This window comes from Ahaetulla prasina, chromosome 1, assembly GCF_028640845.1.
Source record: "Ahaetulla prasina isolate Xishuangbanna chromosome 1, ASM2864084v1, whole genome shotgun sequence".
NCBI classification, from domain to species: domain Eukaryota; kingdom Metazoa; phylum Chordata; class Lepidosauria; order Squamata; family Colubridae; genus Ahaetulla; species Ahaetulla prasina.
In genome coordinates this window covers 60,793,288-60,806,494 of record NC_080539.1, presented here as the reverse complement: position 1 = coordinate 60,806,494, position 13,207 = coordinate 60,793,288, and the positions used below count along the sequence as shown (strand labels likewise).

The following is a 13,207-nucleotide window of genomic DNA, read 5'->3' as shown; positions in this document are numbered from 1 at the left end:
AATCCATAATGAAATACTCCGAATAAAGAAATTAATGATATCATATCAAGAACAGCAAATGCAAAAACTGTAATATCATTAATAGCATTTAAATTTATCTATCACACATGTATTCTTTTGGGACAGAACAAGATATATAAAACGATACATCAAATAATGTATCTATTTGGGGCTACTGAAATCAGCAATGCAGTTGTCCTTTTAAGATTCAGAAAAAATTTTGTCGACCAGAAAAGTCAGCAGTTCAGTGGTTCGAATCCCTAGCGGCATGTAACGGAGTAAGCTCCCATTACTTGCTCCAGCTTCTGCCAACCAAGCAATTCGAAAGCAGGTAAAAATGCAAGTAGAAAAATAGGGACCATCTTGGTGGGAAGGTAACAGCGTTCTGTGCGCCTTCAGTGTTTAGTCATGCCGGCCACATGACCATGGAATTGTCATCAGACAGCGCTGGCTCTTCGGCTTAGAAACAGAGATGAGCACCGTCCCCTAGCATTGGGAACGACTAGCACGTATGTGCGAGGGGGAACCTTTACATACACACACACACACACACACACACACACACACGCACACGAGTATATATAATGTATATGTATATGTACACACTTACACACACACTATAATCATTGATAGCTCACTGTTCTTGTGCCTTATAAAATCAATGATTTTGCTATAATTTCATAACGTTATTAGGCCTCCAAGGAATATACATTAGATTATCCTTAAAATCTTTCCAAAACTTGTCTGTTTGTTTTCTCTTAGAAGCCATTCTTGTGGCTCCTGCCAAAATGGTTACAAATATCAGATATATGTTTCCTGTTCTCAACTGTACAATGTGTATAAACCCCCCCCAACAACCTTAAGTTAAAAGTTCTCTCTACAGTGTACATTCAACACCTTCCTCAAATAACAACTTATCACTCTTCAAATGGCAGGCCTCAGTTTGAGAACTGAGTGTAAGCAATAGGAGCCCTGCTGTAAAACTTTGCCCTATATTCGTACGCCAGATTGGGCAGAACTGATATTACGTGTCATTCTTTAGGTTTCTATAGTCTGGCAATCCACAGAGCAATTCACGCTACCATGACGCCAACCAATCATTTTGAACCCTGATATTGATTCCGCCAAATGCTTATTTAGTGGGAAATTAAACAGCATTCAGATATTTTTCAGGCATGGAGAGAAACAGATGCTGACTATCCTTGCTCCTCTTAACAGCGTGGAGTGCCAGGTAACTTCTTTTTTATGTAAGATGCAGCTGATTTTTCAAACTATTTAAGAATAGTGATATTTTCCATTTATAAAATGTATTTGTAGTCTGGATCACTGTGACTGTAATACATGTTGAAGGATTAGATGATGCAAGCTGATTTAAGGTATTCTTTTTTTAAGTAAAGGGCAGCAACTTGCAGCAATTTGGAAAATCTTAACACATTTTTAACCTGCTTTTCAAGTTAAACTGGAGCATGAAGAAAGAAGCTTGTTTAGCAAATAAAGTAATTCAACTTAAACTCGAGTCATACCAACACAAATATTGATACTAATTACAGGTTTTCTATATAATGTATTACTTTTTACCATGAATGTTCTTAAATGTATTGAGAATTATTCAGGATTAGTCTATACCAATCTGTGGTATTTTCTTTTTAAAGCTGAAAATATTTAAGACCTATAGTGTCATTAGATTAAGACAGTTAAAGAAATTATTGCATTGAGCTTTATACGTAAATCCTTCATAATCAGTGTTTTAATTTCAAAGATATGTTTCATCCCTAAACTTACAACTTTCTGTTCTAATCAGTTTAATGTTTTTTAAACCGAAAATGTCATGCCCTTAATCACAGTATCAGGAGGGCTGTTTTCTTTAGAAAGACTTATCTATATTCAAATTCAGTTTCCATTATTTTTACAGAGCCTTTGTTGGACAACTGACACCTGCTGCTGTTTATTCCAATTTACATTCTGCTCATGGAGTGGCAGTAATGTATAAGGTCTCAAATTCTCCCAACATTCATTTTGGGTATCCGTAGGGGAGAAAGTACCAAACTGTAATAGAATGAAAGAAAGGTAATTTCCTTTCCCTATGTAGGCTCAGAGTGGCAGAAAACTAATGGATCTTAAACAGTGTTATCAAGTGTAACAGCAACTCCATGTGGAATAAGGCTTTTTCCAGTGGAGATGGTGTTACTTTTGAAAGCCGCTGATCTATGACTGAAGAAGTAAATTATACCGAAAAGAAGTAAATTCAACCAAATTTGTTATTACAACTATGTTTTTACCTACGTACCACTTCTAGTGGTAATATTTGTGGGTTTTTTTTCTTTCTAAGCATCTTTTTTTCTTTCCAAGCCTCTTTTTGAAGATGTTAGTCTTCCGGCTATTTCAGTTAAATAACTATATATTCAGCAAAAGAGCTCTGGAGGACTCGATCAACATCAACCCTGAAATGAGGTCTAGGGTAATGACCTATGATTTGACAGACTGTGCTATCTAAGTCTGCCTGTCATTTCTGTAGGCCAATACTCTGCATGTTCACTACTCTACAAGGAACACGCGTTTTTGTTCTGTGCATGAATCAATATCAATGAAGAAAGCTAATTTTAAAAACAAAAATCCTCTTTATGTTTTAATGATTTATCCTCCTAGTGTATTGATATGGCTTGTAGCTTAAAACAAAAATGAAAAATTAAATGCTGCCTCCATAACATGTGTTTATTTTCTCTCTGAAGAAATTACGAAGAGATAATTTTGCTCTGGTGGTTTAAAGGGTTCTTTATAAATACGCCTGTGTCTAATTTAAATTCTATAAATGGACAAACATATTAGCAAGACAGCACATTCAGGATTTGAACTGAGTTGCTGTACTTATAAGATTTATGCTGTCCATTTAATTTTGTCTCACTGAGTTGTTGCCTGATGTTCACAGTTACCAGTGATAAACTGATGGACTGAATGACTTTAGGAGCTTAAACATATTCACATTCACATTAATCAGAGTTAGCACATGTTATGTTAAAACCCAATAGAAGAATGATTTAACATGGATAAAGCATAGCCATTCTTTCAAAACTGCTCTGGATTCAAAAACTCTAACAGAAGTTGGCCTATTGTGATGTTCATGGTCTGAAAACGACTCCTCTGCTACAGGGAGACTTATCTGTATTTTGTAATCATTATCCTGGAATTTCTTCACCACGAGCAACATCTATTCAATCGTACAAAGTCTGTTATTCTTTATTTTTCAAACCTCTTAATTCACTAATGTGTTTTAAAAATGTACAGAGCACAAGAGCTTAATTTTTTCAGTAGTCATAATTATTTGATGTAGATGATCCTACTAAAAGCGCTCGTGTAAGAACCTAATAAACTAGATCAAAGCCACAGAATTGTAATGACTTCCCAGCACTAGGTGGTTCACTGAAAACTGCTCTTCCTGTGAACCCTGGTTACCTTTCTTATTCAACTCTGCTCTTAAAAACATCTACCTATATCTGTTGCAGAATATTTGCTCAAGGAGGAGTTTAAGCCGTCATACAAGGGCAAATTATAAGGTGTGTCTAAAATCAGAACCCTGGCAGTTTATACAAGCAAATCAACAAGACAAAGACTCCATATTTTTTTTTTAAAAAAAAGATTGAGATATGTCTCAAACTTCTTTTATAACTAGACACTGAGGAACAAGCAAGTCACCTATTCTCAAAATGGTGGACTCTTATAATGCACAGAACACTGTGACAAACACAATTTCTCCTTTCATCAATTAACCCAGTGCTTCTCAAATAGTGGGGCGGGCCCCCCAGGGGGGGCGCGAGGCTCCGTAAAGGGGGGCGCGTTTGACCTCGGCAAACACTGTCATAACAAGCTAAGCCCCGTGTTTACAGTCGCGCGGGGGGCGCGAAAAATGTTTTCTTCTTCCTAGGGGGGCATGACAGAAAATAATTGAGAAGCACTGAATTAACCCCAGCTCAAAAAACAATCTCTCCCCGCCTTTGCATTTAGCCAACCCTGAGCACCCCAATCATGAACAAATGGGAAAGCATTTCTCATAGAAGCAATTGACATATCTTCTTCTTTATTTTTCTGGACAAGCCCGGCAGGTTAGGAGATTAGGACTAAGTTGTGTTGGAGGGTTCAAAACAACCAATAATATCTAGTCCCATAACATCTAGAGTCTCTCCCCCAACCCCCTCATTACTGAATGATCAAATACCAGATCTGAACAACTGAAATGAATAGTTCTTAGAAACCCCAAAACTTCATTATCCTCTCCCCCTCACCCCCATCTTCCAATAGATTTTAAAGGCTCCTTTCTCCAGAACTTTTATTTCATTCAATACTCATCACGGGATACTGCAGGATTTGTTAACATTTACCCTCTGGATAGTTTTTACTGGTACTGTTTCATTAAATGGAATTATGTCTTACATGTTGTCCTCTTTAGTACTGTATATTACCTAAGGGTTATTTTAGGAAGCATTTTAGAAATCGATATATAAACGTAAATAAATCTACAATGAGAATTGTATCTCCCATTATCATTCCAAGCCAAGAGCCCCATGACATAATAGCCTTCATTTTTGTATCTTTTCGATACTCTGAGGTAACATTGGTTTGCCATAGGGAAAAAGCTGCTTTTCTGGCAGGTATTTTGTCCCAAGTTTTTGTCTGAAGCTTCATTTCAGATTAGTGGCACATGGTACATATAAGTTAACACCTATACAAACCTGCAGTTTGGTAGCAGCACTACTCTGATGGGGACAAAAACTAAAAAAATACTTAGGATGAGAAAAATATTTTCGCTATAATATTAACTTTAAAAAAAAAATACACTTTTTTTAATCCAGAAGCATATATACTCTTTCCTGCACCATCATAGACAAATCTGAGGTCTCTCTACCGGTATTAACATTTCTTCTGACTCCAATGTATAGAACACCTTGTTCTCTGCACAATAAAGAAATCCATACCATAGGTTTGGTTTCTCTTCTCACTGCATTCCATCTATCCATTCCTCTTTTATTTTTCACCTCCCCAACCTACCCTTTACTGTTTTTGAGCTACATTTGATTCTATCTATAGTTGTCTCTGAAAAAAGACAGCAATGGTATATGTAATATACACAGCTTTTCCAGAACAATCACATACTGAAGGAATGACATGACGTAGATTCTCTATGTGTAAAGCAGTAAAAATTAGTCTTTTGGGTTTGCAACTTGTGTTGGATCTTGAGATCCACCACATTTTGCATAGCATTTCAATAGTCATATTTCAAATGTGATAAGGTCAGAATTCTTTTGTGACGGTTTCAGGGCTTTTCATGGGTAATATGATGAATGGCTTAAGCTCCTGCAAGACTAAATATACCCATTTTGTTGCTTAATCTTCTTCCCCCAAAGTCCAAAAAGGGGCCTGTGATCAGTCTGGCAATTTTTGGGGGACTCGCTCACTTGGGGAGGAATGCAAAGGGATGCTAATACATTTTTGTATTCTTTAATTTTAAATTACTATTAAAAGTATTTCTCATCCCAACACCAAAACTGCAGTTGTAAACTCACCAACAGAGGGCGCTATTAGTTTTTCTGGATTTCAAGAAACCCTGGATTTAGTTTTATAAATAAAAGTAAAAAATTGTTTTTACTATGATCAAGCATTACAAAGAAATAAATGGATTCCTAGAATGCTAATCAACATGAATGGAGATTAAGAGTTAGGCGAAAACTGGACCCCCCTGCTTGAGAAAAGGAGGATTTACATCACAGAGCAAAACGCTGGTTTAGCAGCGCCGGTTCTGATATAAAAAGAAACACTCTGTCTCCTTTACTTAACAAAAGCAGCCTCATGAACCACCAACATGAATCATTCTCAACACCACCAACAGTTGCTGCAAGGATAGTCATAGCGAGCAGAAAAATGAGCAGGCCCTTTGCTACATCACAGACTTATGCAATCAATATGACATACTCTTAAAAACATGACAGTGCTCATGACCATTTCCTAGCGAGGGAGTTAGCTAGCATTGTCCGAAGATGCTTCTGAGGTCATGTGACAGGCATGACTGAGGCACACGGAACGTTGTTACCTTCCTACCAAATTGGTATCTATTCATGCCTTCAAACTGGTACCAGTAGGTTTGCAGGACCTGGGGAAAAAATGGGAGCTCACCCCATCATGTAGTATTTGGATTTTGAACCTCCAACCTTTTGGTCAACAAGCCCAGTGCCTTAACTGCTAGGCCACCATGCTTCCTATGACATACTTTAAGCACATACAAAAAAGAAAATATCAGAGGGAATGACACAAAACATTTAGGTTTGCTTATCAACATGCATTTCTGGGTCCATCAGGTTTAACATAATTCTCAATAGTGTCCCAAGCACACCTCTCTATTTGTACCTGTTATGAATAATAGCATTATTTCATTCATATAAATAAAATACTGCATTTGAGGAACATTTGTCCAATTAAGAAATAATCACAATCCTTTATCTCTCGGGTTGGATTTTTTTTTTGTCTGTCTCCAATGAAAAGGATTGGCACCTGTGCAATCTTACGACAACAAAACTACTTTTTTTACTCACTGTAATTTGTTCTTGGCTATAATTTCTTGATCACATATGAACAGGAGCCGCAAATCCCATATCTATCCCAAAGCAGCTCTATCAACTCCATCCCATAGCCATTCCAAAACAACTCTATGATTGGAACACAACAGATGCTAAAAATGGTGCAACACTGCAATTATTTACTTGGCAAATTACTGCTCTGTTGAAAAATGAAAGCAGTATTTCTCCACCAACTGTTATCTTTCCCTCCATCCACCAAATAGGTTGGTGAGATACTTACTTATTTATTAAAGGCTCCCCTGTTGACTTATGGTAAAAAACTGGAATGGGCACACCCCAACGCCTCTGCCTTGATATGCACCAATAGGTCCGTCTTTCCAACATTTCTAGCATTCTGTTCATTCCCGAGGCTGGGACAGTTTTTACTTTCTTTAATGCTTCCTGAAAAAGACGCAGCAATGATATGGGGAAAATACCAAAGATTAAATGTTAAGGGGAGAAGAGGAATCACTATTCTTTAGTAGATTGCTATAGTAAAATAAAAGTGGTGAAAAGTATACCAACCTTGATGGTAAGTTGATAGTCAAATGAACACCGTTTCAAAATATTTCAAATGCTATGCATGTAACAATTCAACCAATGTTCACAAGTGTTGCTAAAATAATAAGAAGCCCAACACCGTTTAATTCTTCATAAGTGCTTCCTATTGCCTGTATGACTTTGTTGTGTCTTGCCCGCCCTCAGAGCAGCCGGGGCCTTCTTACCTGCTCCCGCACACTGAGGAATGTATGCCTCCCGGTCCCAGTCCTGGCTCCATGCCCACACAAACTGCAGAAGGAGAATCTCCCTGCCCCAGCCCTGACTCCATGCCCAGGTAAACGGAGCAGCTAGACCCCTCCCCCTCCTCCACAGCAGGTGAGCCTGAGGAGGGTTTATTACCAACAGCTGATTGGTGTGACCCTCGCATCAGAAGATTGGAGAGGCGGAGGCTACAGAGGGAAGGGAGGGGCAGGCCTTAATGAGTGCTGAGTCATGGAGCCACACCCCATGGCCTATATAAAGGATCTACTTTCTGGCAGTCTCTGAGTCAGGCAAAAAGTCAAACTTATCTTGCTGAAGTCACTTACTGGTCTCCTGCCTGCTCTGAGGACTTTGCTAGGACTTTGGGCAGAGCTGCAGAGGCACGCCTGATTCGGATTTCCCGGACCCAGCCGTCAGCGGAGGAGTGGGACACGACAGACTTTTAATCTGTCAGTTCTCTATAAATTCTTTTACACGAAAGGCAGACAGATATCATGCTTTCATTTGATCACATACAGACCAAAAGTCAGGACCCCACCTAGTGGCGTGCAGAAATAAGATTTCTATAGCTGATCATTTAAGATAGAAGTTAAGTGTTGGAGACCATACTTTTTCTTTATTTTTTAATAATTGAGACTCAGACAGCTCTAGAGATTATGGATAGTAATGTAATAACATAATTTGAGTGGGTGATGCCAGAATTTAAGCAGGTTTCTTGAGACAGCGTTAACCAATTTTGCTCAACAGACCAAAAAAAAAAAAAAGAGAGAGAGAGAGGAAAAAAGTACACTATGAATTTTAGTGGCACAATCTAAAGTTGCTCAGTTAGACACGATGCAAACCATGGATGATATAAATTGAATTATAAAAAACGGTAATGTATCATAAAGTGTAATGAAAGCTACAGAGGTCCATTTCTATCAGAAACACATTATATACCTGAGCAGCACTCTTGAGATTCTCTGTATTAATGAACCACTGTTTGCTGGCCCGAATAATCACAGGTTTTTTAGTCCTCCATTCATAGGGGTAGCTATGTACGTATTTTTCTTCTTTCAATAAATTCTTTGCTGCTTGAAGCATCTCAATGACTATGGAAGGTAAAAATATATTACTTATTTTCAGCTTTAATTCAGAAATCTTTTGTGGGCAGTCAATTCAGATCTCTGACAAAAGTTTCTGTTCATCCTCTGGAAGTCTACTCTGTAGGGAAGAAGGCAGGCATTGTGGAAATAGTAATGGCAGCCCTATGTAGTTTTGGTCTAATCTTGCCTAATATTGATATACACTATGTGTTTATTTGTTTGTGTGTGTGAGTGTGTAATTTATATAAAGATTTCTATGGCTTATGCATAACTGAGGGCAGCCAAGAAAAAAGAAGTTGCCCATCCCTGGTCTAAGAAAATAGGGCACTATTTTTTGCCCTGCCCAATTTATGGTATAAAATACAATACAAACCAGTCTCGTTTCCTTCTTCAAGAACAGCTTTCTTTTGGAGCTCTGAACCCGCAGCTTCTGTGAAAAGTCCATCTTCGTCTACCAGACAGTCCTTGGCAAGAAAAGAAAAATTGTTTAAACCTTTGTTTAAAAAAAAGTTCTCAAATTTGTCATCAAATATAATTTCACAAAGATGTGATTAAACTATCACTAAACTACTAAGGTTATATATTCTCCCTGCAAAATAAGCCACAAAATTTTCATCTTCAGAAGTAACAAGAGATATTTTAATGATTGCAGATGCGTAGGTTTTGGCAAGCACTTACCCATTCTAAGATGAAATATAATTCTTAAGCCAAAAGCAGATGAAAACCATTTTCTTATGTCACTTAAAATTTATAATATTTATCTTAGAAAATAGCCTTGGTTCACGTAATTTGCATTTGACCATATCTCACTACCAATGGAATGGATGCATCTGGAAGCAGGGATTCTCCCTCCTTAATTCATAATCCTGAAATCTATTCTAAAGAGTTGAAGATTTAGAAAAATGCAGAAAGTAAGGTACAAATCTGCTTAAAGAACCCAGATTTAAACTTTACGGAATACTGCAACAATTCTCAGTATGCACAAAGTGCATATCAATGACTTTCAGGATGTTCTCCAACCTTCAGGCCTGGCATTATACATAAAAGACATGGGATGAATAGGCAACAGAAAGGCCTTGAAGGAGGTGATTTAAAGTCTACTACTATACCTTCTTTCTCACTTTTTAGCTATAGTTCAGGTAGCTATAAAATGATTTTAAAAGATTTTCACTCTTCCTTTTTAACTTGAAAGGTTTTTGTACATGATAGTTTTGATGTGAGCAGGAAAAACATAGATTAAAAACAAAGCAAAATAAGACCACAGTACCATGGGCAGTCGATGATGAGAAGCTACACTGTAATCTTCCATACCATGAGCTGGAGCTGTATGCACTAATCCTGTTCCTTTTGATATGGTCACATGGTGTGCAGGCAAAAGAGGAGACTCCCTTCCAGGAATTGTTGGATGGGAACAAATTCCACTTTCCAAATCTGTACCTGAAAACAGCAGAATTAAAACCGTTCACTGTCTGCCATTTTCTGTCTACTAGTGGGGGAAATAAAGTTTTAATGCCAACTAATAAGACTCTCACACTGAAATTGTATACTATATTTTTAAAGTATTCTGATACAGATGGCTATATTCACTAATAATACATTATTAGTTATTTAGAATGGAATTTGATTACAAATCAAATGAATAATAGTAATAGCCAATTACTATTTTAAATAACCAATAACATCTGAAGTTCCATTGGAACACCATCATCACTGACTAAATCTCCATCAAAAGGCAGCTTTACCTGGAACAGCTTACATCCTGTCATGATATGTTTAACATCACCAAACATCGGCCTATTACAGATCCTTGGGAATGACTCATTAGGTGAATAAAAATGCCAAATCCAGTCTAACATTTGGCTGATTGCATAATCAACAACAACAATATTTTTTTCTCACATCTCCCAATCCTGCTTTCCTTAATATATATTTAGCATATAGTTTGAATAAATAAAGGGAGAGTATACAGTCTTGTCTCACTGCTTTGCCAACCTAGAAATGATCTCTTTTGCCATGTTCTGTCTGTACTGTGGCTTCAGAACATAATGTTATTGGATAGGAACGATGAATAGAACAATAGAAACTAGCATATTTGCTTCTAGTATTTCTAATAGGTAGTGTACCAATTTGATCTAAGATAAGAAAATCCTCTACATGGAATACGTACTATGTTTTAGATATAACTAAGAATTGCCTATGGAGAACCTGCAATTGTGCCATAATAGGGATGCATGATTTTGGCCCTACCCTTTTGCAGAAAAGAAATCTAAAAACAATTCCCATTATAAGCACATTAAAAAAAATATAAAACACAAATATCATTCTTGGGCAAAATGTCTGTTTCTACACAAACCAAATTTGCTTAATTAAGATTTTTTAATTCAATCATATGACTGTATTAAAACAATATAAATTCTAATGCAATTCTGTCCTGTTGTTTGTGCTATTAAAAGATCTCTCAAAATAAATTTCACTCTCACACACACTTTTAAAAGATTGATGATTATCTTGAATTGCAATATTAAAGATTTCATTCAAGCTACAAAAGTGTAATCTTCCACCTACTTCAACTCTGTGAAAGTCAAGGATGTTCCTACTGTCAATTTAACTAAAGCAATAAAGTATCAGAAGGCAACTGCAACAAAACACAACAGCAACATCATCCATTGTTGGTTGCATGAATACATGTAAGACAGTGGTGGGTTTCAAAATTTTTTACTACCGGTTCTGTGGGTGTGACTTGGTGGGCATGACATGGATTGGTGGGTGTGGCTTGGCAGGTGTGGCAGGGGAAAGATACTGTAAAATCTTCATTCCCACACTTTTCCAGGGGAAGGATACTGTAAAATCTCCATTTCCTCCCCAATCCAGGGAAAGGTTACTGCAAAATCCCCATTTCGTCCCAATCAGCTGGGATTTAGGAGGCAGAGAATAGATGGGGTGGGGCCAGTCAGAATTTTTACTATTGGTTCTCTGAACTACTCAAAATTTCCGCTACCGGTTCTTCAGAACTGGTCAGAACCTGCTGAAACCCACCTCTGATGTAAAATTGATATTGGCCACTGGAAATTGGTAACCATCTAATAAAAATTCCAATTTAATATTGTTCTCAAAACCGTATGAAAAAAATAATTCTAAATGTGCCTGTACAGTTTTTGAATGCCACAAATCTGCACTTTAGAACTCCCCTGCCAGGAACAAATCCATTTTCATTTTTCTCTATTATTGTATCATTCATTCAAAATTAATGGTTTTATTGCAATGCATTTTTACCTTTAAATGTTGAAATCACATCAAACTGTGTATCCAAAACAGCAGCTATAGACTGAACTCTATCTGCAGCAACTATGAAGTGCTCCCCAGTACTGGAACACTTCACGATAGAATACCTACAAATGCATTTAAATCTTTCAGATTTTCAGTAGTTACATTAGCACTACATAATGTTATATTAAAAGCATGAAAGCATTGGAATGATACCCTAAACTTAATATTGAAATAGCTTCCATTTCATTACTAATATTGGTGATGACACAAAAACATTTCTCATGGAAATGGGAATGTTATATCAATGCATTTTCACTGAGTTCCTCATGACAATTGTGATCACAAAGAAGAAATCCCTAATCTAAGTTCAAAACTTACATTTAATTATTTTTGTACATTATATTTGACATCTTTTAATCCATTTCAAACATGCGACAAATACTTAGTTATTCCATATACCGTATCTTTCTTCTGTTGACCATAGAGGAAAAATTGTTGGAGACTAGGCATGGTTTACACATGCAGCATAAAATCGTATTTTCTGCAGCTGGGCATATAAGAATAAATAAAGGGCTATAAAAGAAAAGAAAACTGGAAGATTTATATTACCTGTAAAAATAAAGGAAAGGGCAAGAAATGGGGGTGGGGGAAAGATATCTTGGTGATCTTAAATATAATATTTCCTTTAAAACACCCACATGTAAAATACCTTAATCCCATGTGATCTTCAACAAAGAACACTATGCTCTAGTGATAAAATAAATAAATACGTACTCCAGAGTTGGCATATAACAGACAGCTTGATTGGCTGCAATAGTCCAGGGCTGGGTGGTCCAGACTATCAAACTCACTGCAGGTAATCCATCTAGTGGTGGAATCATATTTAGTACAAGTGGTTGTAAGTAAATTAGAAGCACATTTAAACAAAATGAATTCAGAACATAAATAAAACATACCTACTGCAGAGGATACTTTGGGAGGGGGTTTCAGCAAGGGAAATCTGATATAAACAGCTTGACTAGTATGTTGCTGGTTGTATTCAAGTTCTGCTTCAGCCAAAGCTGTACTGCATGAAGAATCAACATAAATTGTTATTTAGTGCAAAGCTCTTCCATCCCCAAAGATAAGGGTAAAAAGTATGTTAATATCTTACTTTGTTGAAGGAGACCAAAATACTGGCTTATAGTCTTGATAAATCAAACCCTAGGAAATAAACAAAATTAAGAAATCGAAACGATTTGGCCTTGTATGTAATGTAAATATCCCTTGACCATATATTAACCTACCTTTTCATACATTTGGTGGAAAACACTCAACTGTTTTGCTTCGTACTTTGGATCAAATGTGTAGTAGCAGTTCTCCCAATCCTGCTTTCCTTAATATATATTTAGCATATAGTTTGAATAAATAAAGGAGAGTATACAGTCTAATGCAATTCTGTCCTGTTGTTTGTGCTATTAAAAGATCTCTCAAAATAAATTTCACTCTCAC

The 13,207-nt window shown here is 36.8% G+C and overlaps 1 protein-coding gene across 2 annotated transcripts in view; it reads right to left on the bottom strand.

Annotated features, from left to right (window-relative positions):
• Window positions 1-13,207, bottom strand: part of IARS2 (isoleucyl-tRNA synthetase 2, mitochondrial) — a 37,191-nt gene that overhangs the window by 15,307 nt on the left and 8,677 nt on the right. Inside the window, exons 1-9 of one of the 2 annotated variants that reach the window (XM_058165441.1) lie at window positions 13,003-13,077; window positions 12,870-12,919; window positions 12,673-12,782; window positions 12,491-12,581; window positions 11,723-11,838; window positions 9,717-9,886; window positions 8,823-8,913; window positions 8,304-8,455; window positions 6,844-7,004 (exon numbers count right to left, since the gene is read on the bottom strand). In XM_058165441.1, the coding sequence (XP_058021424.1) occupies window positions 6,844-7,004; window positions 8,304-8,455; window positions 8,823-8,913; window positions 9,717-9,886; window positions 11,723-11,838; window positions 12,491-12,581; window positions 12,673-12,782; window positions 12,870-12,919; window positions 13,003-13,014 (953 nt within the window). In that variant the 5' untranslated portion in view covers window positions 13,015-13,077. Of the gene's footprint in view, window positions 1-6,843; window positions 7,005-8,303; window positions 8,456-8,822; window positions 8,914-9,716; window positions 9,887-11,722; window positions 11,839-12,490; window positions 12,582-12,672; window positions 12,783-12,869; window positions 12,920-13,002; window positions 13,078-13,207 lie in introns of those variants that run through there. The other variant, XM_058165442.1, reaches the window with a different exon arrangement.